Consider the following 27,538-nt stretch of genomic DNA (forward strand, 5'->3'; position numbering starts at 1 on the left):
CGTGCCGCTCTTCACACGTGACCGGGGTAGCTCCCGCGGTGTCTCCACACCCGCGGGCCAGCCCGTGCTCTGCCGTAACACCGCTCAGCAGCGGGCAGCGGCCGCGGCGCTCCTCGCGCTTCGCTCCTCCGGATCGCGCCGTGACTCGCACCGGCCTGCCTTCCAGTCTGCGTGTGTACTACCACACGGGCGAGTGCGTGGCGCTGCATCCGCACACGGCACTGGACACGGAGGAGCTGGCCGAGATCGCCGCCCGGCTGGCGGCCGTCACCACCGGCACCGACACACGGGTCCGTCCGCTGCTGGTGCCGCACAGGCTGCGGATCGCCTGCCGCTAGTGTCGACGACGCGCACGCAGGCCTGCTGCTGGTGACGCGCGTGTTGGTGTCCCCATCAAAGAGGCCTGCGCGGTGGAAGCTGACAAACAGGCGCCGCTGGTTCAGCATGTTCCTGCATAATGCGCTCCTCCCGTTTTCAATGCATTTACGGTCTGATGATTCAGGTTCATAGCGGTTCAGTGGCGTTTGCATTTATTTGGCGTCAAGAGTAGCATCTACATATGCTGTACAATTTTCGGTTCATTGTGTGTGCCTGCGCCTAACGTTTGCAGCCTCTCCTATGCTTCACCGTGTAATCGCGCGGGGTGCCGACACCGGGCACACTATGCGGCTGTATCACGTGTCATGTCACGTGTCAGTGGCTGACCCGGCCGGTGCCGTCGTCAGGAGATGCTGCTGCGGCGTAACCAGCTCGGCCAGCTGGGCTTCCACGTGCAGAGCGACGGCTTGGTGACTGAGGTGGAGAGCTACGGTCCCGCCTGGCAGGCCGGGCTGCGCCAGGGCGCGCGGCTGGTGGAGGTGAGAGCGTGCGCAGAGATGCAGAGTCAGAGTCAGGGGCTCAGAGTCAGCCTCGCGCTGGCACGCTCCGTCGGTTGTTTAGGCGGGCCCTCGGGTTTTGTCGAAATTTTGGCTCCCACTCTCCTGAGTCTCGAAGTCATGGTCTCGGAGCCCGGGTCTCTCTCGCTCTCGTTCTCTATCTCTCGCTCCCTTCCTCGCTCCTTCGTTCTCGCCCGCGCTCGCTCGCTGGAATGTGGTTAGCTCAGGTATGTGGTATATTAGAAAGCTTCATGCCTGTAACGCTACACTATTTCGGCGTGACCGTGTGACTGTTTTCGGCGTGACTATACTTTTTGGACGTGACTGCACTATCTTCACTGCACTATCGTTACAGTTTTAACCTAAAGCAGCTCTCGAGGCATGCGTTCCACTCGTCGTTCATCACCTGCCGCCGCCCGCCGCCAGATCTGCAAGATCGCTGTGTGCTCTATGAGCCACGATCAGATGGTGGACCTGCTGAAGACGTCGGTGGCCGTGTCACTGGCGGTGCTGCCGCCGGCAGCGGACGGCGCCGCGCGCCGCGGCTGCGCGCTGCCCTCCTGCGGCGCGCCGCCGCCGCCGGCCGACTACGAGAACGTAGCGGGCCAAGGTGCGACGGCGCCGCGTCAGCCGGCCTGCCGACAACAGCCGGGCGGCCGGCAGGCGGCGGCCGAGCGGGGCGCCTCGCCGCCGCCGCCGTCCGTCGTCAGCTCCGGCTACGGCACCGGTGGCAGTGGCCGCTCGTACCGCGCCGTCGCCGCCGAGCCGGGCGGCACGCTCAGCAGCTCGTCCAGCGGCTCGGCCGAGGTCGAGCTGGAGCCGGAGCCGCCGCCGCTGCCGACCCGGCGCCGCCAGAGCCAGAGCCCGGACGGGGTCGGACGAACGGGCGGCGAGTACGCCGCGCCCGCCGCCTTCCAGCCGCGGCCGCCAGGGGCGCCACAGGTGCGTTCGCTTGGCGGGAGGCGCCCTCTGTCAGACTACATGAGCGGTGGTGATTTGTCGAAGTGATTGCGATGGCTTTCAGACATTGTTGATGAAGGTCATCTCCCTCGAAACGCTGGCGTGTATCAGTCCACATTTTGAGCCGCATGCTCTGCTTTTGACGCTTGGCTCAGGTTATGAAATGCACCATGGAGACATGGAATCACACATCAGAGGGTGCTCGCTGCAGGGTCACCGCAAGGAGGCTTTCGCGTACATCGAGCTGGCATCCATGAACTGTGGTATCCTGATGGAGGCCAAGAACGACAACTCCAAGTCGACCTACCTCACAGACTCGGACGTCGAAGTATATATACCGGTGGGTTGATACCGCCTTAGCACCTCTGGTTCGACCTGTTCACACGTATGGGGAGACGCGGTTCTTAAAGGGCGATAACCGTTGGTTGTAACACTTGGTTGTAACAGTTCTGTGCCCTACACCTCAAGGTGTTCAAGTGCGTGAAATTCCCTGTGCTGGAGACTGGTGGAGTTGGAGGTGGAGCGGGGGGGGGGGGGGGGGCAATAACGTTCTCACACACATTGGTGGTCTTAAGCTGCATGCTGCTTCGCGTATTGGCGCCCTCTTTCTGAACAGCTGTTTTGAATGGATACCACCTCAAGGTCGCAATGTCGCAATACCGACGTGTTTCAGTTCATCGTCACGTTTCCTGAGCAGGTTATTCGCCACACGCGTCCCCGGGTCCAGCGCGACACGTTGGGACTACTGACTTCCAAGAACGTGGCACAGCCTGACCCTCGCGCGTCTGTTCTGCTGCCGCAGGGCTGCCACCCGCCACGGCCGGGGCCGGCGAGCCAGGATCCGCCACGGGCCTCGCAGAGCCCTCTGCGGGCCCAGCTCAGCTCCCCGGCCCGAGACCCGCGACCCGCGGGCGGCCAGGCGGGCCCTGCACACGACCGGAGAGGCCCCAGCCCCAGATCCGGCCCGCGGGCGTCCCAGGACAGCCCCTCGTCTCAGACGAGCTCCAGCGCCGGCGAACCGGCGAACGCTGGCGCCCGGCACAGCGGCGGGTCCGCCTCCGCCACCGCCGGCGGCGGCGGTGGCGGCACGGGGGCACGCCATGGCAGCAGTCAGCGAGGGCTCAGCGGGGTGCAGCGCGGCGGCAGCAGCCACGAGCTGAAAGACCGACGGCCGGGCGGCGGCGGCGTCGGCGGCGGCGGTCAGTCTTCCGTGACGTCCCCCCGTCAGTCGGGCGGCGGCGGCGGGCCGCGCGCCCGGTCCGGCCGCTCCAGCGGGCGGCAGGCGACCGAGTCGGGCGTGCGCGGACGCGGCATCGCCAACAGTCGCAGCAGCGGCGACCTGAGCGTCTGCAGTCCGCTGGCGCGCGTAAGCCACGGCGGCAGTGACCAGTACCTCAGCTCGAACGGCACGCCGCTGCGGGGAGTGAGCCGCAGCAGCAGCAACCACCAGATCAGCGCCAGCCGCGGCCAGGTCTGGCAGCCGGCGCGGTCGAACCACGCGTCTCCGGCCGGCGTCGTCGGGCCGGCCGGGCCGCTGCAGCTGGGCAGGCCGGTGCCAGCCGCCGGGCACGGCAGCCCTGCCGGCGCCGGCCGCAGCGCCGGTAGCCTGACTGGCAGCCAGCAGAGCATCGGTGGTCGCTCCAGCCGCGGTAGCGCCGAGCTCGGGGTGCGTAGCGAGGACGAACTGAGCGCGCACAGCTGCTCGCCCACACTGCGGCGGCGCGCCCGCGCCGACGCCTCCACCCCGTCCAGTGGCGGCAGCGGCGCGGCCAGCCCTCACGCGCGTGCCGCCGCCGCCCGCGGCCCCGCCGGCGGCGGCGAGGCCACGCCGGCCTGCCCCCTGGCGGCGGAGGAGCCGGGCGGGGTGCTGACGACAGCACGGCCAACGCAGGTGGCGCCACCGCCGGTACCGCTGCCGGCCGCCCAGGTCGACTGGCAGGCGCTGGTGGACACGGCGGCGCGGGCCGTGCGCGTCAACCCGCCTCTCTACAGGTGAGGCGACTGACTCGTGACCTCTCTACAGGTGAGGCGACTGACTCGTGACCTTTCTACAGGTGAGGCGACTGACTCATGACCTTTCTACAGGTGAGGCGACTGACTCGTGACCTCTCCACAGGTGAGGCGACTGACTCGTGACCTCACTACAGGTGAGGCGACTGACTCGTGACCTCTCTACAGGTGAGGCGACTGACTCGTGACCTTTCCACAGGTGAGGCGACTGACTCGTGAGGATGCTACCATGTCGAGCTCCCTGTCAGTGTGGACGCTCGAACCGGTCTGGATGGAGCAGGCGTAGCTTTGCCCGAGCAGGCCGGCGCCGGAGAGGACGGCTGAATGGCTCTGTATTCACCATGAATGAACTTCTTGGTACTTGTTTATGTTTTGCAGGTTTGAAAGGCGCTGTTCAACGGACCTTGATGATAACGGGAATACAGTGCATGACTGATATCGAGGCGTAAAGGATGGCAGCCTGCCGCAGCAAACTGGAGGTCACTGTTGGCCTTCACGTGGGCGTGGCCGGATTTTCCGCACAAGCGGGCAGTTGTTGCTGCCAGGTCCCACAGACGCTAAATGGTTCTAGTTCAACTAGCCCGAAGTCGCTAAGTAACAATGATATGTGAGCTGATATTTTTCAAGGCTGTCCGGTGTTTAAAGGTTTTAACAATTACACCTTGGGCGCGCCCAAACACGATTGTAGCTTAGAAACCCCTGAGCACAGCCGAATCAGCTGCATGTTGGCGATGCCCCTCATAGTCACACTGTACTGCGCATGTGCGGTAAAAGCAGCAGAAGGTCTTGAAGCCGCCACGCTGCCTCTGTCTTGCTCTGTGCGGTGGCCGCCGCTGGCCCTGTCTCTGCGCTGTCGGCATCTCCGCGCCGTCTCCGCGCGCGTCTGTGCCCCGCCCCGCCTGGGCAGGCGACTGACACTCTCGTCCGCCAGGTCACCGCCGGGCGACGCGGCGGCGCCGGCGGCGGCCGAGCCGCCGCCCCCAGACCAGCTGCAGACCCGCCTCAGTTCGCTGGAGCACCAGCTGCTCAGCGAACAATCCAAGCGTGAGCGGCTGGAGACGCAGGTGCGTGCCGCCGCCGCGCGTCACGGCGTGGAGGCTCCCGGTCACCCGCGTGCAGCATCGTAGCCTACAGCATCGTAGCCTACAGCATCGTAGCCTGCAAACGCTGGTTTCGGCTGCGTGCAGGGTTGTATCGCCAGTGGGCCTGAGGCGGCAGCCGGTGTGTTGTGTGGATCCAGCACCCTAGCTGCGCCACTCGGGGATACTTAGCCGTCTGTGGTCCTGTGCTGAGAGGCCCGCGCCTGGGGCAGCTTGGATCGGATAAACTGGCCGTTTGTCGCACTTGCTTTAAGCTTACTCTGATGCTTTAGTCGTGCGAGGGTCATCCATTTCGGGCGGACGTAAAGTGACACTTTATGACATTGATCTTCATCTGCTGAGCTGTAACAATTTGTCAGGCATTGTGCTCCAGGTGCATAATGTAAGTGTAGCTTTGAAATTATCTTGGAATTAGTTTGGAATAATCTTGTATGATATCTTGTTGGAAGTAGATAATACACCCATTATATGGACGTTATTCATCCACACTGATACATAACACTGATAAATAACGATATCCACATTTATCCACGCTGATAAATAACGCATGATAATACACTTACATGCCATGACGTCTACGGTTCGTGAGTGCTCAGCATTGGATCGCTATGTGTCGCATCAATTCATTCCATTAAACACTGGTTCCCTCTATGCTGCGCAGGTTTTCTGCCACAGGCACATGTTCAGGCTAACGCGCGCGACCGGCAGGTCCAGCAGCTGAGCTCGGACAACCAACGGCTGCAGCAGGAGAGCCGGCTGGCCGCTCAGCAGCTGCGCAACTTCACCCAGTGGTTCTTCAGCCACGTCGAGAAGCCCTGACCGGCCGCTTGGCGGCGCCACTAGGCGGCGTTGGACGCACCAGTGCCACGCGTTCAAGCGGTGGAAGTGACCATGGGCGAGTGCTATTTATATGAGGGCGTAGGATGTTGAACAATGTGTTTGTGATGCACCCCGCTTCACGCGACTCCAACCCGTCCATCGCATCTTGTGGCCAAAGAGCGTTAGTATGAGTGAGCATGCAGATAGTGCCGCGTCGTTTCTACTGTATGGACCTATTCTGTTGTTATCTGAAGCAGTGGTGCCGCAGTTTTGCCTGGGGATGCCAGCTCACCTTCGTATTTTGATACTGAGTACAAGATGGAGGTATGTTTAGCGTCTTCTCAATGTCATTGGATATGTCATGTCTATCTCGGATTTTATAGAATTCGTTCAGCCGTTTACTAATTGAAATGTGTCTGTTTCCATTCGGAAATGTCAATAAGCTTGTGGTCACATATCGACCAGAATCTAGTCCTCGTCCATTTTGTATAATGCACGCTCACCTGAGATTACGCAATGTCCGTTGTTTGAATAGAGGATGTCATTAGCGCTGGCGTTATTGGCGCGGAGCGCCCAACGGTGGAATGCCATCTGACAGCTGACATCGGCAGCCAAGTCAGGGCCACACACGGCCGCCCAGCGCGCCCTGCCGCTGGCCGTGTCTCGGCCGCCCGTCCATCGGCGGCGACCGGGGCTGACCTTTGGAGGCTGCGCTATCCGGCCGGCCGGGGAAGCCACGCCAGCGCGCGCCCACTACTGACCTTTGGCCGCCGCGCTCTGAAAATGTCAGCACCCGGGTGAACCGCTCGGCCCTCCTTCAGCGGACGCCCGTTTGGAGGGGTAGGAAAACGCTCGGCGAAGCGTCCGTTTGGAACCGGGGCTCGGCGGGAGAACGTGCGCGTCTCGGCCGCTGCCACCCGGGCGACGCGGACTCAGTCGATGAGTCAGCGGACGTGGGCGGGAGGCCCTCAGCACAGCTCGATATCAAGTTCGGTGCTGTTTGGTGGGACAGCACGGTAGCTGCACGCGGAGGACAGCTGGTCTGAGCACGCGTTTGGCCTGAAAAATCGCAGGATTTGCACGCCTGGTCCTGATTTGGGGCAGTGTCGGCGGTAAAATAATGCAAGAGTGATGGGCTACAGATACTACCGCTTGCGTCGTCCCATTGCACTGGCACCCATAGCATCCGCCGTCCGTCTGACACAACACACTGACTGTGGTCCTCTGGGTACGCTTTATTTTGTGAGTATTAATGTCAGTCGACGCCTGAAATGGCGCTGGTATCAAAGCACACGAGTCCCCATGAACTGGACGTTTCATTTTGTGCGACTACAGTGTGCGATCAACACGAAAAGACGGGGAATGGTCCGTGTAGATGGTGTCAGCTTGGGTTCCTTTGGCTTTGGTTTGCATGGCCGAGTCCCATTCATGCTCAGCAAGGACACCAAGCTGTCGATACAAGACCGCTTGGGTAAAAAGCCCAGTTATTTCGGAGGTATTCACACCTGAAGCAGTTGAAGAATCCAACAGCGGACGTGAGTCACCGCCGGGCGACGGGTGAGTCAATTCAAGAAGCAGCCTGCTTTCTCATTTTGAGCGAAGTGACAACGGGAGACGGGCTGCCACTTGCCTGGGGACCCTTTTTGTTCTTCCTTTGTTCAGGTACTATATCAACCCGCATCCACTAAGCGGAGGGGCAATTCAATAGGGTGTATCAGCAGACACACTGTCCTGAAAACACTATGAGCTGTTGACCACTAGGCGTGCAATGACAAGAACAACGCAACAGCTTTATTTTCAAATCGATTAAGAGCTCAGCACACGCCAGCTGGTTTGATGTGTCCCTGTAAGTTATCCATCAGGGATAGTGCTGCTACCTAGCGGCAATAAGTAAATCCAGCCGAAAGCTGTGGTCAGGGCAATTCTGGTGCATTGCACTCGGCAGTTTAATGAAATCAACAAATCTAACTCATGAATGCTTCATTTATTCCATCCTATAGTGCAGTAGGCCGACAGATTACCGTTGGAAATGTTACGCGAGGGTGCCGTTTTGTACCATTACATTGTAACGTAACGTGTAATATTATTGCAGACTCGGATTTCTTCTTTTAGGTCGCTCCTTCCATGCACAGCCATGGCCGTATTCGTCGTAATGTTAACTAGCAGTTACATTAAACGCGGTAATAAAAAACTACGGATTGGTTGGCGGCTTAGTTGACCGCCGCACGTTGCAAGTGAGTCAGCATGAATCACTGTCATACTTCGTCCACTAGCCAACAAAGTGCAGGCAGGCGAGTTTGTTTTCTAGAAAGGTGGGAGAGAGCTGTGGCGCTTGGTCCTTGTCGTGTATATCGCTTGGAGACTGTTCAAGGACAGCTTTCTGGTGCAAGACGGCTGCGCTTGGGAATTTGGCAATTAACGGCAGCAAGCTCAGTCAGCAGCTCTGGCCTGAGGGGGGGGGGGGGGTGGCGTCTCTGACTTAGGTGGACCTTCAGGATTGCGAGATAACATTGCAAACCCCGTGTCTTCGTTCACGGCCACCAGTCACAAGAATGAAACGCCGGCGTCGGACAGAAATCGAGAACCCAAAAATATCGCGCTAGCCGGCGACAGTTGTGTAGGCGGCCAGCGCAGTATATAAAGAAATTCCGTACCGCACCTGAAATGCCGTACCTGTACGGCATTTCAAACCGGGCAGCGGATGTTATCTGTAATGTTTTCCAAACGGGCATCGTTCGCATCAGGGCGGCCAACGGGGGCGCCGGCTTTGAGCGGTGTAAGGCAAAAGCTGTGGCCAGCTCCACGCCAGACTCGCTTGGAAGAATAGCGCGTCAGACCCGACCGTCATCACGGCCTGGGCCTCGTTGCACTGCACCTCGACGGTCAGACCGATCTCACCTATGTCGGCCCAGGAAATGTGGACCAACAAGAACAGGCGGGTGTGAAAGCCGAGCCCGGTGAACAACACGTAAAGCGCTTAACCACACAGTCTAGTAACGCCATATGCCAGTTGAGGCAACTCCAGGTGAACGACATCATCAAACAACATCCTGTGAACAGCACATCACGAGCGTGGCAGAGACTGTCTGTCTCCTGTCTCCTGACTGTCTGTTTGACTGTCTCCAGGTGTCAGGTTACCGCCGTAAACAATGGACTCTTTGACGGCATCTGCCGACGGTTTGGGCTGGTTGACGGGAAGCCTGATCACTGGTTCATCTGCCAGCCGCATGCAAACGAGCTTAGTCTGTGGCGGCTGTCTTAGGAGCTCAGCGGTGTAGCAACTACACAGCGGTCGGTCACGGGATCGTCCGGCAAGCCGACTGCAGGAGCAATCCATCGGCTGCCTATCGTCCAGGGCAGTTCTGTCAGTAGCAACGTCGCCGAGATGACGTCAGCTACGGCTGCTGATCTCAGCTCTGACCACCGGGGTCTCTATGACTTGGCTGTCAACGGGCAGAGCGGAAAGGTTTCGACCGCAATGTCGAGCCGCAAATCGGGCAGCTAACTCACGCAACGCATGCCGTTAAGCTTCGGCTCGTGGTCTGTATCCTTTCCTTCCTCGCAAGTGTTGTGGGTCCATGTTTCTAGTTCGACTTGAAGTGATCTTCAAATTTAAACGAAATGACAGCCTCAGCACCAAAAACGTATTTTCACCATCGTGCTATCGCCGTGTCTGTAGTCTGATGTGGTGGACCATTGGAGGTCGGTGGTGGCGCCGCCCTGTAACGACAACGTAACCCAGGTATATGCCTAAAACAACACAAAATAAGCTGCCACCCCTTCCCTTACAAAGAACGAAACCTCTGTCGACACATAAATCCTTAAATTCACTTGCGCACGTACAACAGCATGCGATTCACCTTGTCGGTAGGTCACGTTCGGTGCATGTTTGCTGGGGAGATGGATGGTGGTGGAGAGTACAAGCAGCCAGCTTAAGACTTGTGAATGTCTGGTGCGCCACTGCACCAGAGCAACCAGCTTGAGACATGCGAATGTCTGGTGCGCCACTGCGCCAGAGCTGCCACTGATAATGTCTGAGCGGAGGCAAACGCTCAAAAAATCAAGGAAACCCCGCTTAAGATGAAAGGAATTCCTGTCCACTCGTCGAAGTGGCGACAGAAACGCCAGGTCTCGTGAACGGCAAAGCGGGGTGACAGGGATTTTTCTGTACACGCCCGAAGCATAAAAGACTCATGTCGACGCAGTCAAGAAAGCCGGACTTCGCTGTTTGGCATACCGGTAGAGTAGGTGAAAGCAAATGATTACAGGAGTGACCATGTACAGGATTGAATCTCTTCTTTCCCCAACATTTCCGTTGCCGTCATAACGATTTCGATATACCATCCTGTATTTGGGGCGTGGGAGCAAGCCGCCCCACCACTTTATAAAAACTGGGATCGCCCGTGGCACGTCGGGCCATGCCTGTGTAGGTGTCGCGAGCGTGTACAGGTGCATGTGCGCACCAGATCCAACATTTGAGACCGTTTGGTGCGGTCCCGCGTTATGTTATGTTATGTCCCGCGTTCGTCGGCGAAATGCTCTACAGTATCATCTGCTCTGGGAAATCGCCGCAATATTTATCAGTTGTTACGAGATTATGTTCTCACGATCTGTCTCGTCTAGTCCACTGCAAAGTATGCCCACTACGTCTAATCTCAACGAAAAATGGAGAAGCTGTGGTTTGTACCACCAAATGTCAGCACTGAAAGAGGAAAACCTGGTGTAATATATTGGATCGTGCAGGTAAGGTTTTTAGTATTTCAAAGAGATATGCTTAGAAGTTTACTAACATGCCATACGCACCAAATTATTACCGGCTCACCACACTCTGCAACTGACGCCACGCCCTACAGACTCCACATGACAGACAACGTAGCATCTCAATGAGCACAGTCAGCTTATGACAGACAACGTAGCATCTCAATGAGCACAGTCAGCTACCAGAAGCGGTCCGGCGATATTGGAGCGATTAGCCCGTCTGGACCACACATCCGCGGGTTCGAGAATTTCCGGCTAAGCGGTGACTGAAATGGTTCTCTCATTCGGAGTCCGGAGTCCGGTGTGCTTTCGCCCTGGGATGTTGCCGCTTGTCTGCCTCTGCTGTCCCCACCGAAAAAAACGTTCATTTTGTTGTCCCCTGGGGATCGCGCTTAAGGGTTTGTGAACACCTTAGGACGTTGACTTCTCAGGTTCTGAAACTTCCGGGATGTGCGAACACAATTACTGTCGGTGTTAGCGTGTCAAAATGTTGTCCAGATTCTGTGACGACGAGACAATCAGCAAGAATTGTAAGAACTTGGGAATTTGTCTATCAACCTTTGACTGAATCGCGACGTAGTCTTACAAATGACACGGGACAAGTCACACAACGACAGCCAGTGAAATAAGCTATCACTTCCTCCACTTTGACCGTGCCTTTGGCTCCATGCACAAACACAGGATGAGACAATCGGGGGGAAACGGCCAACCAGTGACCATGGTGCTGTCTCCGTCCACCGCCGGATCAGGCCACCGTCGGCTGCAAGCCTTGGGGCAGCCGAGGCATGACGGTGTCTGCAAAGCTGCTCGATTTTTATGAGCATATAATATTACACGCTCTTGCCTCATGTTTGCATGGCAGCTGTATGCATAAATACATAAATATATATATATATATATATATATATATATATATATATATATATATATATATACATATATGCATATCATGCTATAAGTCAGAGCCGAAAACGCAATGCCGCGAAAAAACACATCTGTCCTCCTCGCTCGCGTTTTTATGCAACGGACTAAGAGCAATGCGCATCGTGCAGCGTGGTAGTCGTTTGTAGGCAGGGTTGTTAACGCTTACTAAAGCTGTCAACAGGCCGCAGTGGTGGGACTAATGAAAGGTTAGCCCGGCGGTGACAGCTACAACGTCCGGCTGCACTGGCACGCTTGGTGGTCAGTCGATAGGTGGTGGATAGCGATTTGCCTGCTCTTGGGTCCATCAATATCAGCGCGGAAAAAGTTGAGGATCGCCCCAAGATCCTTCAACAGAGGCTGCAACATAATTCATAGGCTTTAACCAATGATGAAAGCATTCTGAGTAACTTCTACTAAGCTAGTGAAAAGCTGACATATATGGAGACACAGGGCGGATCCAGGATTTCATCATGAAGGGAGGAGGCACTTCACTTTCTGGAAGCCCCTGCAGTTTGCGGCCCCCTCTCCCGAAACTCTTTAGATTCCGGGCATTGAATTCTAAGATTCTTATGTGTGCTGTTTTTCAAACGTGAACCAATCTTACTGCGTACAGCCATAGACCACTAGGCTGCAAGGTATGTAAATGAGTGTAGCCTAATCATTTTCTCCGGATCATGGTAGATCCTGCCATTTTGAGGCTAAGTATTTTAATGTAAAGATTGCAAATGCACCAAAGTTGTCTGTTAAACACCATGAAAATCATCCACAAACTTGATTCCTAGCTTATTTATGTCCAGCTGACTAGTTGATGTGATCAGCTGGTGGCTAATAACTAATGCAGACTTTTAGTTTTTACTTACGAGGGAGTAAACAATATTCTAGCATTTAAAGTGTTTAGTACGCTCTTGGGTGAGCGGTCAAACTGACCTCCCCCCAAAGGTTTGTCCTGAATGGTTTCTAGACCGCGTAGCCTAGCCAAATTTTGCATAGCTGTAGACAATTGAATGACGGATCGTTTGGTATAAACAATTTAGATGTATCTTGTGAGGTCGCTGACCTACGGTAGGTAGGTCAAGGTCAAATCAGACCATGGGTTCAGCGAAGTCAATGTCTGGGAAATTATTTAGGCTGATGCAATAACGGAGTGTTAAACGAAGCCATACATCTCTGAGATACGTTCTTAGACAACCCAACAATTGAATAAACTATTTTCATTGACTTAAGGTCAGGTATGAAGATCAAACCAATGTCAAAACCAACTCGTTTTATTACTCCAGGGCTTGCTGCATGGGATAGTTTCTGGTGCTCATTTCGAATTTATCGATAGCCGGAACCCCATTTTACAACTTTCATGAACTTCTTAAAGGTCGCAATAGTTCCATGACCCAAAAGGGCCCAGGTCAGCATTTTATTTTTAGGAGCATATTGCCTAGCGTAATCTTTGACGCTTATTCAAATGCAAGACTCAAAGCAGCCCTATATGATTTTGGTCACCATGACCTAAAAAGGTCAGATATGTCACTGACCTTCAATGAACATGTGACCTTTTGTTTAGGGAGGTATCTAGGTTCTGGGAGCACTTTTGAGACCAGGCTGGAATTTGACCTCGTTTCACTTTATTTGACCCGGAGATCATTACGTGGAACCCTTAAACTTTGATGTAGGCGAGTTCATGTACGGGGAAACACACTGTGAATTTGGTGCCTCTGGCTTTCTTAGTTCTTGAGATCCTAGGGGTGAAATCGACCCCCACTCGAGCAAAGGTATCCAACCGGCCACCCGTGAGCGGCGTAGACCCTCCTATAATATGGGCAACCCAAGGCCGATAGGGACGGCACCAGAGCGATCGAGAGTGCCGCGGCAAGCCTACAAAGGGGTTACCGTCAACGGCGTAGGCTCCTTAGAGCAAGCGAGAAGGACTCGATACCAATGTGATGGCGACCCTGAACTATCGGGAGCACTGCAGCAGGCAATCACATAGAGCCCGGCCAGAACACAGGACCTTTTGAACAAGGGAGAATAACCCAAGACCAGTGTACGTGAATTAATGCCCCTGTACGCTTAAGAATGCCCAGGCAGGTTAACAGAAAGGGCCCCGACAAGATTCAAGGGTCCTCCGCAGCTGAGCTCAAAGGGAAAGAGCCCTAGATCAAGGTTGAGGGTCCCTGATCATCAAGTTCCCTTGTGGCTTACCTAACATGGGCCCCAACAACAGCACAGGGCTGTCCGAGCAAGTGGAAAGAACTACCAGTACCAATACCCATACTAATATGAAGGTCCCTGAGCAAACGAGAGTACTCCAGAATACGGGGCTCCGACAACAACGTATAGAGCATTTTGGGCGGATGTGAAGAATCCATTGAGGACCCTTAACCGATTAAGGGTATCCATGCAATAAACAGATAGTAGGGCTCTACTATGGTGAGACCCTCCACTCGAATAGGAAGTTTCCAAGACCCAGTGTGGAGGGTCCCCGAACGATGGAGTGTGCTCGAATGGGTTGTCTGTTTGGGTCCCGTCGGAAGCATAGGGCCTTCCACAAGTGATAGGAAATTGGAACGACCCTAAGCCTAAGAGGCCCGAGTCGGCAAAAGACCGTATTCGAGGAGGCCTGAAGAGCCTGGAGTGCCCCGGGTAAGACGATCAAGGACCCGATTAGAGGGTCTAAGGGCAAGAAGTGCTGGTCGGAGTCGGATTCAGGGTCCCCGACTGCGGGGACGGACACTCAAATGACAGTCCAAGAGTCCGTTGCGTCGATCAGGGACCCCCTTTGGAAACATGGATCCATATATCGTCCCTGCACCACCAAGCTGCACAATCTGTCTCGTGTCGATATGGGGCTGAGGGCCCACTTCCCAACTACCTACAAAGTCGGGCCGGACCATACAGGGGACCAAAGATCATGGGCCCGGTTGGATCCGGGCCGGCCCCCATCTGTGGTGTTGTGACCTGAAACGGCAGCCAGAGGGCTTCTACAAGGGCCCTCTTATTAAGGTTTTCTATCCCTATCATATAAAGCCTCGACAAGGAGCCAAACAGTCGGCTCCATGTCCGTCTGAGCCCTTTGGACCCATTTCCCAAGCAGAAAGGAGGCCGGGGCCCGTGATTTGCAATGTTCGGGGTCACTGACATAAGAGGGCTCCTGTGTCGGCCAGGGGACACAGCGCTTAACAGAGGGAGTTATCAATTATTGGCGCTAAACCAGACAACTCTGGAAGCCCAGACCAACAGGCTTGCAGGGCCTTGAACTGATCAACACGTTGGAAAGGATTTTTTTCGGTAGGGCTTAGTAGGCAGACGCTCAGTAATCTACTGCTCGCGTCTCAATTTTACTAATATCATTATTTGAACATTGGCCAACTGTGGGTCCAGTCAGGCCAGGTAATTACTTGCAGTCTTACCTCGCGCCCGGGTGGCCGGTTGGATACCGTACCAGAACTCACTGAGGTCAAAGTTTAAGTTTCCTAGGTTATGACCTTCGGGCTAAGTAAGATCAAACAAGGTCAATCTCCGGGTAGGTCTGCAAAGTGCTCCCAAAACCTGGATACCTGTTCTAAGCAAAGGGTCACATGATCATTTAAGGTCAGTGACCTTGTCTGACCTTGACCGAAGATCACGGTGACCAAAATCATATATGACTGCTTTGAGGTTTGCATTTGAATCAGCGACAAAGATTATGCTAGGCAGAATGTTCCTAAAAACAAAACATTGAACTGGCTCGTTTCAGGTCAGTGACCTATCCTGACCTTTGAGAAGTGCATGCAATGTGTATAATGCGGTTCCTGTTATCAATACATTTGAAATGAGCACCAGAAACTACCTCAACATCAAGCCCTGGAGTAATGAAACCGATTTGTCTGGATCTTGGTATGACCTTCAAAATTGGCCTTGGGTCAATATAATTTTTCATTTAATTGTTTTGTTGCCTAAAAAAGTATCTCAGAAATGTATGGTCACGTCTCTCACACTCCTTGACACTCCGTTGTTGCATCATATTGAACGATTCCCGAGAAAATGACTTCGCAAAATACATGGTCTGACTTTGACCTGCCGTAGGTCAATGGCGTTACAAGGTGCATCTAAATTTGTGATATGAAACGATCTGCTATTTAAATGTCTATATCTATGCAAAATTTGGCGCGGCTGCGCCGCGTCTTTCGGAAACCATTTTGGAAAAACCTTTGGGGGAAGGCAGTTTGACCCCCAGCCGAGTGCGTGACAATGGTTGCGACGAAGGTATTGAAAAGAAGCCAAATGTCTTGATTGTATATTAGTCACGGGAAGTTATTTGCCGCCGCTTTGGTGTTGATTGGCCATTTTTTTTCTTGGTTTATGGCGCAGGGTTTTATAGCCCGGGAAGGGTTCGGGGAATGTGACATGGGGTGCTTACCGGGTGACTTCCATCTTCGGCCGGACGACGTTGAGATCACTGAAATATTTGCGGGCGGAACTTTCGCCAGCGCCGTGCAGCCGGCTTCACACCTTGATCTGCTCGAGTGGCGAGGACCTGATGTCAGCCTTGAAAATGCTCGAAAGTGGGCGAGCATGTCGTATGTGCTGTGGCGCGCGCGTGACCGACCGCACTTGTGTCGGTCCGGCTGCACCGACTGCACTTGTGTCGGTTCGGCTGCACCGACCGCACTTGTGTCGGTTCGGTTGGCGCCCCGTCCGCTGCCAAAATGTGCTGGTTCCATGCCTCGATGACACCAAGTCACCGAGTTATTTAGGGCAAGCTTATATCTGTTTTGTGCACGCTTTTCGTGTTTGGCGAAGTTTTCTCTTCTTTATTTATACGATACTGCCCCCATAGTGTGACCAACATCCGAGACCGGTCGGCCCAGCCTGATTTGTCGCCATGTTCTGGAGAACCACATCCGGTCTGCGGCCTGGCTCGCAGTCAAGAGCCATCGAAGACGCGTGGTGCTCTCAACAGCCGGAAGGGGACGGGGTTGTCGGGGGAGGGATGTTGTCTCCTGTCTGCCAATAAGGGAGCAAGAGTATGTTTTTGCCCCTCAAAATTTTGAGACGTCTCTTTTTTCCTCAAAACTGAAGGTTTTGCAAGTGTTTATATCTTACCAAAACTGAGATGAAGGAGGCACCATAACTGCCCAAAGTGGTGCTAGATTAGACTCAGAACACCCTTCTTTTTATCAAGAGACCCGTTGTATGGACCAGGAGGCCCTATTTGGCGTTAAAGAGGACCTTTGCCAGCTCGGCTAGCTGCCAGTATGGTCTAGGCGTTCCCTAGTCTGGAAGCCACTCTAGTCATGCCAGGGGCCTCTGCTCTAGACCAGACGGGCCCTCCATGCGTCAAAAGGCCGTTACTTCCAATCAGGATGGCCTGTTTTGGAGAAATGCGTTTGCCGGATTTGCAGGTCTCCTCTGCCAATCGGAAATATTTTGTTCTTAAAAATTAAGCTTCTCATCATCAGAAAGCCACTTTCTGGCCCAGGAAGTCCTGTCTTGAAATAGGGAGGCCCTTTGCTGGATAGATTTTCCTCTGTGTATATGAGAAGGCCCCGTTTGGGATTTTGTGCTTTCAACATTGATGATGCATGCAACAAAAATTGCATAAAGGGGAACATGCTCCAACCCTTGAACAAGATACAGCCAGCCCACGAGACTCCCTGTGTGGAGGCCCCATTTTGTCCAGAAGGCCCATTAGAGAAGTCTGCCCCTCCTTAAAATGAGAATCCGTGGCGCCTCTCTGACTTAATGATCTGTTCCCAACGCGAATGTGCGACTCTTGGGCAGTTGTTGTAAATGTTCAGCAGCGGCAAGCCCGCAAGCCGTAGCAATGCAAAGCACGGCATGCAGTGCTGCCAGAGAACGATACCTGAGAACGACACCATGGCATGCAGTGCTGCCAGAGAACGACACCGCACGTGAACCTCGACCCGCAATACAAGTCCCAACCATTGCCTTCACGCTTTCCACGGCGCAGTAAGGCACCCCGCGATCAGGGGCAGAGGTGCGTGGGTAGAGGTGTGAGGGAGTCGGCTCCCAAACGCCACGCCGCGTGTCACCGCGCGTGAGGGGGGTGAGGGGACGGGGCTGGCCCTGTCAGGGTCTGGCCGCCGGGGAAGGGGGCGGACGTCGGCTGTCGAACAGTGTCAGGCGGCGGCCACGGCAGGCCTGCAGTCGAGTCGAGGCTCGCCGACCGACGGGCTGTCTCCTCCTCGCCTCATCTTGCCGTCATGCTCACCGCCTACGCCACGCTCCTGGCCTGTGTGGCCGCCGTCGGCGCAGGTACGACGCTGGCGTCTGGGACAAGGCCGGCCCGGCCGCGAGACGACGCACGGCTCACGCCGCGCTTCCAGAGCAGCAGTGGCCCCTGATCACCTCTGATAACGTGGTCCCCTGACTTCTCGATCGTCTCCCTTCCATGTCAGCGTGGCTGGAGCACGCGGAGGCCGATTTTACCCAATTATGGCTTGGTTCCGTGCATTGGACACGAGATCTGACCAATGGAGCATAAAAATCGATCACTGTGGATGTTTCAGCCGAGAATTTGGTAGGGGTGTTCTGTTGTCCCCGTGCCTTGATTTTGAAATACCAATCGCACGTGTGTTATGTCGTCTCCATGCCCCGATTGTGAAGTACTAACCGTGCAGCCGCATTTTTTTATCGAGGTTCCTGTTCCCAGTTCAAGGTTCCCACTTTTGTGCATTTGGGGTCAGATTTAGCACTTTTCACCAGTTCAATCTACCGACCTATTTTGCGATGCTGCGTCCTGACAGGTACTGCGAATGCGGATCTTAACATCGCGAAATTAAATCCCAGACTTCAACATGTTTGGTGCCTTACTCTACCACTGAACTAATGAAGATCACCCATGCAATTTCAGCACGTCTCTGCTGGTGTAGATGGTCGCATCCATTACAAATATGGCTTTTTCAGGCATGTTTCGTCTTATCATCAAGAATACTAATGCATGCGTTGTGTTTTACCCGAGCTCTGGGTGCGAAGAACCGTTCTGCGCAGATGCATTGCAGGTAGTTGTGGCCGACCCTCTAACAGACTCTTAAAATGTGTATCCCACAGCTGGGAATCAAACTACTGACCATTGGATGACTAGTTCAGTGGTCTAGTGTTTTGCTATCAGAAGGTCCAATGGTTCAATATTTCTCTGTGCCATGAACGTCCGTGCACTAACGAAAATCCCGGTCCAAAATTAACCGGCCTTGGATGTAGGTCTGAGCTGATGGGATGCCCCGGAGAGCGAACCGCTTTAAGTTACCCAGGTGTCCCAAAACTTCTGCACCATACCATCGCACCATACTGCTCTATGTCCTGCTGAAAAATAAAGTTACGGAAGATAAAACCTAAACTGGATCTCGGTTCAAGCAAGGATGGCCTTAAACAAATTTTGATCAATGATTGAAAGTTGCTTCGAGGGATTGACTGGGACCTAGAATACTGCTTTAGGAACACGCTAGGGCATGTGATCGTCCCACACCAAAAACTGATGTGTTGATCTCCATTCCTGAGGTTAAGCAGGAAAAATAACACAGGAGTAAATATGTCCGATGGAATCATCAATGTTGTAAATCAAGTTATGAAATACATTCTGTTCGGGGAAGTAGAGCGCCAGCCAGATGCTAAATATAATCAGTTTGGCTTTACATAGGCTCAATGTATGTATGCCTGAAAACAGCTGGCACAACATTATCGCGTTTTAAATAACATTGTTATCGCATGCCATACTCCCCACTCACACTGCATGCAACCAAAACAACTAGCCATAAATTGCCTTTGGAATAGCTCCACATACGGAGAGTCGTTTATTTCCAAGGCATATCTCCTGATCTTGATCTTTGAAGAAAAGGCATGTCGCACTAAACCTCCCATTAGCTGCTTTGTTATAAGTATATTTTTTAAAGGATTTGATTTGAACGTTTTGGAATGGATGTAATTCTGTGATCAACGCTCACGCTGAACAGTGCCCGTTGTGTGAGCCATGACCCCACCATCTGATCGCGCCATTCCATGTCAACAGCAATATTTGGTAGCGAAAGTTTAGCGTGTCAAAGCTCGGCACGGCCCGTCCTACTCTCTGACGTCCCCTGACCTTTCGCGCGGCCGATGCCACTGGCCGTAGGCCATACCTGTCAAGGCCATATCGCGAGTGCCTGAATCGACTCGAACCCGCCTCGCCACGGTTGGGTCGATGGGAAGGAAAGCTCTAACCAACCGAGCCATCAGGACGAACGGACTTTTTGGCAAATAATTGATTCATGTTGGTTATCTCATAACGCTGCCTCCACGTGCCTCTTGTCTCACGAAGCCATTAGGAGCTGCTAAACAAATATGACCCTGAAAATTAAGCACCTCGCGGCAGTGATATCATAATTCGGTCTCTGCTTAAAAATGGCTCATCTGCCCAAATGGCATCTCCGCTTCCTTGTCAGATCTTCAAACCTCGAGCGAGACCCGTGTCTTACACTCTTGGGACATGCAACCTCCACGCCGTCTGTTGGTTTCCGTTCCGCTCCTACACGGCCGCCCCGTCCACTGTCTGCAGCCCGGGAGTCTTTCGCCGTCGGACGATTAGCTTCGCTCCACCTCTCACTCACTCTCGCGGTTTCCTCGTGGGTCCTCTAAGTCTCTTCTTCACCCTGCCACCTTGCCGTTTGCGCCAGTTCCACCGCCGCAGCGGCCACAGCCCCGGCCCCACCTCTCACCGCCGCAGCGGCCACAGCCCCGGCCCCACCTCTCAACGTCGCAGCCGCCGCAGCCCCGGCCCCACCTCTCACCGCCGCAGCGGCCACAGCCCCGGCCCCACCTCTCACCGCCGCAGCGGCCACAGCCCCGGCCCCACGTCTCACCGCCGCAGCGGCCACAGCCCCGGCCCCGCCTCTCACCGCCGCAGCGGCCACAGCCCCGGCCCCACCTCTCACCGCCGCAGGGGCCACAGCCCCGGCCCCACCTCTCACCGTTGCAGCGGCCACAGCCCCGGCCCCGCCTCTCACCGCCGCAGCGGCCACAGCCCCGGCCCCACCTCTCACCGTCGCAGCGGCCACAGCCCCGGCCCCACCTCTCACCGCGCCGGCCACAGCCCCGGCCCCACCTCTCACCGCCGCAGCGCCACAGCCCCGGCCCCACCTCTCACCGCCGCAGCGGCCACAGCCCCGGCCCCACCTCTCACCGCCGCAGCGGCCACAGCCCCGGCCCCACCTCTCACCGCCGCAGCGGCCACAGCCCCGGCCCCACCTCTCACCGTCGCAGCGCCACAGCCCCGGCCCCACCTCTCACCGCCGCAGCGGCCACAGCCCCGGCCCCACCTCTCACCGCCGCAGCCGCCACAGCCCCGGCCCCACCTCTCACCGCCGCAGCCGCCACAGCCCCGGCCCCCCTCTCACCGCCGCAGCCGCCACAGCCCCGGCCCCACCTCTCACCCCGCGCAGCCACACCCCCGGCCCCACCTCTCACCGGCAGCCGCCACAGCCCCGGCCCCCCTCTCACCCGCAGCGCCACAGCCCCGGCCCCACTCTCACCGCGCAGCCGCCACAGCCCCGGCCCCACCTCTCACCGCCGCAGCCGCCACAGCCCCGGCCCCACCTCTCACCGCCGCAGCCGCCAGCCCCGGCCCCACCTCACCACCGCAGCCGCCACAGCCCCGGCCCCACCTCTCACCGCAGCCCCACAGCCCCGGCCCCACCTCTCACCGCCGCAGCCGCCACAGCCCCGGCCCCACCTCTCACCGCCGCAGCGCCGCACAGCCCGGCCCCACCTCACCGCCGCAGCCGCCACAGCCCCGGCCCCACCTCTCACCGTTGCAGCCGCCGCAGCCCCGGCCCCACGTCTCACCGCCGCAGCGGCCACAGCCCCGGCCCCACCTCTCACCGTTGCAGCCGCCGCAGCCCCGGCCCCACGTCTCACCGCCGCAGCGGCCACAGTCCCGGCCCCACCTCTCACCGCAGCCGCCACAGCCCCGGCCCCACGTCTCACCGCCGCAGCGGCCACAGCCCCGGCCCCACCTCTCACCGTTGCAGCCGCCGCAGCCCCGGCCCCACGTCTCACCGCCGCAGCGGCCACAGCCCCGGCCCCGCCTCTCACCGTCGCAGCCGCCGCAGCCCCGGCCCCACCTCTCACCGTCGCAGCGGCCACAGCCCGGCCCCACCTCACCGCCGCAGCCGCCACAGCCCCGGCCCCACCTCTCACTCTCACCGCGCAGCGGCCACAGCCCCGGCCCCACCTCTCACCGTCGCAGCCGCCACAGCCCCGGCCCCACCTCTCACCGTCGCAGCCGCCACAGCCCCGGCCCCACCTCTCACCGTCGCAGCGGCCACAGCCCCGGCCCCACCTCTCACCGCCGCAGCGGCCACAGCCCCGGCCCCACCTCTCACCGTCGCAGCGGCCACAGCCCCGGCCCCACCTCTCACCGTCTCAGCCGTCACAGCCCCGGCCCCGCCCCTCAACATCGCAGCCACCTCAGCCCCGCCCCGTTTCTCACTCGCACTCCCACCACAGCACCGGCTCCGCCTTTCACCGTCGTGGCCGCTGCAGCCCGGTCCGCTTCTCACCCGCACCTCCCAACACAGCACCGGCTCTGCCTTTCACCGTCGTAGCCGCTACAGCCCCGGTCCGCTTCTCACCCGCACCTCCCAACACAGCACCGGCTCTGCCTCTCACCGTCGTAGCCGCTGCAGCCCGGTCCGCTTCTCACCCGCACCTCCCAACACAGCACCGGCTCCGCCTCTCACCGTCTCATCCGCCACAGCCCTGATCCGCTTCTAACCCGCACCTCCCAACACAGGACCGGCTCCGCCTTTCACCGTCTCATCCGCCACAGCCCCGGTCCGCTTCTAACCCGCACCTCCCAACACAGCACCGGCTCTGCTTTCCACCGTCGTAGCCGCTGCAGCCCGGTCCGCTTCTCACCCGCACCTCCCATCACAGCACCGGCTCCGCCTCTCACCGTCTCATTCGCCACAGCCCCGGTCTGCTTCTCACACGCACCTCCGCCGCATCTCCGGCTCCGCCTCTCACCGTCTCATCCGCCACAGCCCCGGTCCGCTTCTCACCCGCACCTCCGCCGCAGCTCCGGCCCCGCTGTCGCTACCGCCACCGCTGGTGGCGCCTACTCTGCCGCCCTGCAATCTCTCGGTGACGGCCGCGGTGACGCAGAACGGCAAGACAGCGGGCAAGGCCTCGGCCTCGACCTCAGGCAGTGCCAGCGGCTCATCTAGCTCCGGGTGCTCGCTCCAGTTGCCCACCGGCGGCACCAGCACCCAGGGCGCCGTCAACGCCGGGGTCAAGAGCTCAAGTGCCTCCAGTGGCGACGGCGCGCACGCGTCCAACATCACCTCGTCCTCGCGTGAGTGCGCAAGGATGAGCATCGCGTGTGGTGGCGTGGAGCGCTGGGCTTCAGAAGGCAGTTGATAAATGTTGTGGTGTTTTTGAGGTGAGTGAATTCTTTATTGAGCAAACAAGCGATCATCTAGAACATTTCATCAATTTCAGTCTGTTTTTAATTTGAGTTTTCGGACTTTTGTCAGCTCTTCCCTGAAATGATTCCCTCATTTACCCCCTCATTCCTAACCCAAACTTTTGTGCAGCACTCCTACGTCCTCATGTCAGGGTTATTCAGCGCCCCTCCCCCCGATTCAAGCCCATCCTAGCGCCCTTTTGTTCGGATCTGGTCACTGCTCTGGTGCCCCTCCATCCTGACCTGAGCCCCCCTGGCGCCCTCTCCCCCCTGACACCACCCTCCCGCCAAACAAGCTGACCCAGGTCTCCCATGCCGCAGAGGTGATCAACACTCCAACTGGTCAGACCTCCAAAACCAGCACCTCGGGCGCGGGCGCGACCTCAGGCTCGGCCGGCACCTCTGGCCAGGCCGGGGCGAACGCAGCCGGCACATTTAAAACCGACCTCCGCCTGCCGGAATTTCCCGGCTTCCCCAGCAGCAAGAAGGAAGGCGCTACCAGGAGCCACTCGAACATCCACGTCTCGGGCAGCAATTCCAGCTTGTTCGAGATCAACCAGAGCGCCAACAACACACTCGTCCTGCCGCCACCGCTTTGATGGAGGATCTCTCACCTCCGGCTCACTGGAGCGAGAATCTCTCGCCTCCAGCTCACTGGAGCGAGAATCTCTCACCTCCGGCTCACTGGATCGAGAACCTCTCACCTCCGGCTCATTGGATCGAGAATCTCCCACCTCCGACTCATCAAATTGAGGATCTCTTACCTCCGGCTCACTGGATCGACCGGTCTCGTGCTTTTCATGGGCCACCGGCACGCCGGTGCCCTGCTCTTCCCAATGCGCCGATGTCTTGCTCTTCCCAATGGTCAACGCTGCGCCGGCGTCTTGCTCTTCCCAATGGTCACCGCTGCGCCGGTGTCTTGCTCTTCCCAATGGTCAACGCCGCGCTCGTTTACGCTCGAAATTCTGGGACCGCTGGAAAATGGCGACAGGGATCGCCTTTTCATTCGGCTTTTATGCTCCTGGAAGTTTGCGCAGGTCTCAGGCTTGTGAATTCAGCACTCTGTTGCGTCCATACCGTTGCTGTCACTGCACTGTCACACACCGTACCGTCACCGTTACCGTGTGCTGTCGCCGACCAGACCGTTTTAACGTCGCCATTCGTACATACGTTTCCATATCCAGTTGTCTGCGGCTCTGTCTGCATCTTCTTCCCCGTCCAAGAGTTTTCGTGCACGATTTCGCATATCCTTTCCCATTCACAAATGGAGACCTTGATCGGCTCCCTGTTTCGTCCTGCATTCGCTATTCCGGACAGCACTTATCTGTGTACTTGCTATAACGCTGACATGTGCACTTCCTCAGGCTTTTTTCGTTTCACAATGAACCATTTCGGCATTGCGTTCCGGGCAAACCATTTTGTTTCCGGGCGCTTCGGCCCTGGCGTTGCACATGTCGGAGGCTGTCGCGTGTTAAAATATACGCACCAGTTGGAGCCAGTGTTCGTTTTCTTTTTCGTGTTCAGTGCACGGCGCTTTTGTTTAATACTGTATGAATTTCAAGATATAAAGGCGTTGCTCGGAAGGGGTGGAATCCATTTCCCGATGGCGCATTATGTGGAATCTATGGCTCATACGCGAATGCGACGGAAGCTCGCGTAAAATGGCACGTTGTGTGGAAACACACTACTCAGAAGCGAAAGGATTCAAAATAACGATTTTAATACAAAACTTTGATTTGCATAAATTAGGGCATATGGACAACAGAGGAGATTAATGTAACCAACCATTTTACTCCTGTTGAGAGCTTTACGCGCTGCTGAGCACCTGGCCTAAGGCGGTCGCGGTGTCACGTGACCGGGCCCGCCTGGTCTCGGAGCAGGTCAAGGGTCAGTGTCCGATGCAGTCTGACCAGCAGAGGTCATGGGGGCGCGGGAGAAGGCTGTGGCCACCATCTGTGGTATTCTGCTTCTGTCGGCAGCCTCCGTCGTCGCCGCGCCCGATGACTGCCCCAGGTGCAGCAAAGAACGTAAGTGGACGTTTCCCCTCATGCACTGCATTTGTCTGTTCGGTGGTTGATTCTGCTTGCCACGTCCAAATGCAATCCAAGTGTGTGATGGTCGTGTAACTCCCCCTACGACACGGTGCACTGCTATCGTTGCGTTCAACATTCCACTTAATTGTTGTGAACTGGAGACTATATTCTCATGATGCTATGACCTTCATACAACCAAGTTTATGCATGTTGGCTGGATACAGGCAGTCGTGTCTTGCAACCGAACGAATCGCGCAGTTTACACCAGCCTTAAGCCGACGCAGCTGTCGGCTGTTCATTGCGAGTACATGGGTGGCCAAACACGGCTCCCGCCCTGGCTGGTCGCAGCCGCGTACATCCCTCGCCGTTGCTCGCGTGTGACGGCGCCCCGGCCGGTGACGCCTCCACCGTTCGCCAGCGGACCGCCGACGTCTCGCCTGTACTGTTCAGCCCCGGCTGCGGGCTGACGTGGGTGATCGACTGCGCCGCCGACCTGCCCGGCCGCTGCGGTCACGAGCGCCGCTGCCCGGCCGACACCACGTGCTGCCCCACGGTCAACTGCCCGGCTGTGGGCGTGTGCCGTGGCGCGGGCAGCAGGGAGGCGCTCTCGGCGCGCTCCCTGTACGCGGCGCCGCTCTGCCTGTCGGGCGCCGCCTGCCACGAACTGGGCGCCTGCCCGGCCGACGCCGCCTGCCATCCCGCCTGCCAGCCGACGGAGGCGTGCTTGCTGCACCGGGACGAGCCGGCGCCGCGCTGCTTCCAAGCCGCCCACCTGTGTCGCCTGTACGGCGCGTGCGACGGCACGCCCTGCCCCCAGCCCACCGCCGCCGTCGCGGTGAGCATGCAGTGTCCCGAGGCGGGCGTCGTGTGCAACGTGGTCGACGGACCGCCCGTCTGTCGCCGCAACGACTGCCGCGGCGGCCTGGCCTGTTACGTCTCGGCGCTGCTGGGACGGGAGTGCATCGACTTCGCTCCGTGCAGTCGCACGAGCTGCCCGGCCGGCCTGACGTGCCGTGAGCAGCAGCCGTTCTGCCTCCGCGCGCCCTGTCCACCAGTGGCCGTGTGCAGCCCCGGCGGTCAGCAGGAGCCGATGTTCCCTTGCCGCCGCATGACCTGCCCGTCCGGACTGCGCTGCACGCTGGCCGCCGGCGCTGCTGGCCAGCCCGCCGCCCTCTGTGTGCCTGAGGCAGAGCCGTGTGTACCCGCTGAAGCATGACTTGCAGTCCCGCCTGACTCCGATCGCTTCAATATCCAGGCACCTGAGTGTTCGCGGTTTTTCGGCGAACGCGTCTCTCCATGTTCGGGAGTGAAAGAACTGGGATGCGACATTGGTTTCACCGAATGTAATGCCCGAAATTTGCTGAGTGGCCATGACAGAAAATTTGTTTTCCATATGACCTAGAGATCATGTGGCAAACAACGTCAAGAGATCTCGAAGAGCTGCAAGATAGTTATGTTTCGTATGCGTCTTGCAGCCCACGCCCAGTGCAGCTCTAGCTTGATGGCTTCTTCCCAAGTGAAGTACCATCAGCAACTTTTGATGTTCTTTTGAACAAAAATAAAGACCGTTTATAACCAAAGGCGTAATGATGTGAAAACGTTGGATCGCGAAAAGCAGAAAGCGTTATGATGTAAAGACCGGAGCATAGCATGATATTTCCGAATCTCAACCGACCATAGGGGTTGGCTATAGAGGTCCGTAGGGCAATTTATAATTCATAGCAGCTAACATGCCCTCTCGGCGTAGAAGGTGCAAACAACCCAACATGACTCAGCTGAAAAACGCCACGCAAAAGCCCGCTTTCAGTCGTGTGTTCTTAGATGGCACTTTGTCCTTCAACAGACCCACCGACAACTGCATGCCCCGATATCAAGTGGCCCCGTTATGTGCTCTGCACCATATGATGGGCGGCGGCCTCGGGATAAAACCATGCAAGTCCTGCAACGTCGGGCTTCATGCCGTATCATGGTTATGCCGGTGTGCATTTCATTGCTGTAGTTAATGCCGGCGGCGTTCCAAAATCATTCAGTTCGATGGGCAGGAGGTCGATATAAACTCATGTTACCAGAATTCCGGCTCTCCTGCGAACTGTGCACGCACAGTTCGTTGGCTGCTGATCGGTTGCCTTTTGATCCCGAACCTTGACGCTTGACTTGCCTGGCCGATTGGCCACGCACAAGGCGCCCAGATGGTGGCTTGACCGCCAACCTACTCGACGCTGATTGGCCAGTTCGAGCAAGGAGAAGAGCAACAGGCAGTGAACCCCAAGCCGGGGGCGCGGTAGCGTGAAAGAAATGCCGCGGCCTTGCCACCCAGAGGACAAAATATCGAAACATTCCGGCGAATATTACCTTCCTGCAGGCTAAATCACAATTCTTACAACTACATAGCGAGCGTGGAATGTAGCTAATGGCGTGTTCCAAATGGCATCGTGGTTGCCATGATGGGCACACAGTTGACACGGGTCCGCTGATGGCGAAAGATGAAGAACAAAAAAGGGTGAAAAGTAAACAAAACCTAAGAAACATAGGATTTAGCTCCCTTGATTTCAAGAAACCAGGTTTTCTTCTTTTTGTTATTATATTTCACTACTTTAACTGGAACACAAAACGGAGAAGCTATCGAAA

General features: G+C 56.7%; 4 protein-coding genes and 1 long non-coding RNA gene across 5 annotated transcripts in view; all 5 read left to right on the top strand.

The window, feature by feature from the left end:
• Positions 1 to 6,313, top strand: part of LOC119094120 (signal-induced proliferation-associated 1-like protein 1) — a 41,168-nt gene extending 34,855 nt beyond the window's left edge. Inside the window, exons 13-21 of the mRNA XM_037217196.1 lie at positions 167 to 290; positions 726 to 857; positions 1,302 to 1,418; positions 1,731 to 1,817; positions 2,047 to 2,175; positions 3,118 to 3,258; positions 3,415 to 3,827; positions 4,777 to 4,909; positions 5,654 to 6,313. Of these exons, the coding sequence (XP_037073091.1) occupies positions 167 to 290; positions 726 to 857; positions 1,302 to 1,418; positions 1,731 to 1,817; positions 2,047 to 2,175; positions 3,118 to 3,258; positions 3,415 to 3,827; positions 4,777 to 4,909; positions 5,654 to 5,764 (1,387 nt within the window). The 3' untranslated portion in view covers positions 5,765 to 6,313. The remainder of the gene's footprint in view (positions 1 to 166; positions 291 to 725; positions 858 to 1,301; positions 1,419 to 1,730; positions 1,818 to 2,046; positions 2,176 to 3,117; positions 3,259 to 3,414; positions 3,828 to 4,776; positions 4,910 to 5,653) is intronic.
• On the top strand, positions 1,694 to 2,852 carry LOC119093215 (uncharacterized). Its single transcript, XR_005093616.1, has 3 exons — positions 1,694 to 1,817; positions 2,047 to 2,175; positions 2,638 to 2,852. It is a non-coding gene; the product is annotated as an uncharacterized LOC119093215 (long non-coding RNA).
• Positions 6,314 to 17,545: 11,232 nt separating the features above from the next.
• Positions 17,546 to 24,537, top strand: LOC119094122 (uncharacterized). Its single transcript, XM_037217199.1, has 3 exons — positions 17,546 to 17,695; positions 22,491 to 22,766; positions 23,199 to 24,537. Exon 3 carries the CDS (start codon positions 23,476 to 23,478, stop codon positions 24,535 to 24,537), a length of 1,062 nt encoding a protein of 353 aa, XP_037073094.1. The 5' UTR covers positions 17,546 to 17,695; positions 22,491 to 22,766; positions 23,199 to 23,475.
• Positions 20,707 to 23,476, top strand: LOC119094121 (proline-rich receptor-like protein kinase PERK9; the record flags this gene model as incomplete). Its single annotated transcript, XM_037217198.1, has 5 exons — positions 20,707 to 20,751; positions 20,993 to 21,037; positions 21,259 to 21,417; positions 22,658 to 22,766; positions 23,199 to 23,476. Coding segments are annotated over 5 exons (636 nt in total), but the record flags the coding sequence as incomplete, so codon positions are not given.
• Positions 24,538 to 24,785: 248 nt separating the features above from the next.
• Positions 24,786 to 26,490, top strand: LOC119093918 (DBF4-type zinc finger-containing protein 2 homolog). Its single transcript, XM_037216936.1, has 2 exons — positions 24,786 to 24,904; positions 25,329 to 26,490. Exons 1-2 carry the CDS (start codon positions 24,878 to 24,880, stop codon positions 26,124 to 26,126), a joined length of 825 nt encoding a protein of 274 aa, XP_037072831.1. The 5' UTR covers positions 24,786 to 24,877; the 3' UTR covers positions 26,127 to 26,490.
• The last annotated feature ends 1,048 nt before the right edge of the window (positions 26,491 to 27,538 follow it).

Source organism: Pollicipes pollicipes, unplaced genomic scaffold, assembly GCF_011947565.3.
Source record: "Pollicipes pollicipes isolate AB1234 unplaced genomic scaffold, Ppol_2.1 Scaffold_4002;HRSCAF=4701_pilon_pilon_pilon, whole genome shotgun sequence".
NCBI lineage: Eukaryota > Metazoa > Arthropoda > Thecostraca > Pollicipedomorpha > Pollicipedidae > Pollicipes > Pollicipes pollicipes.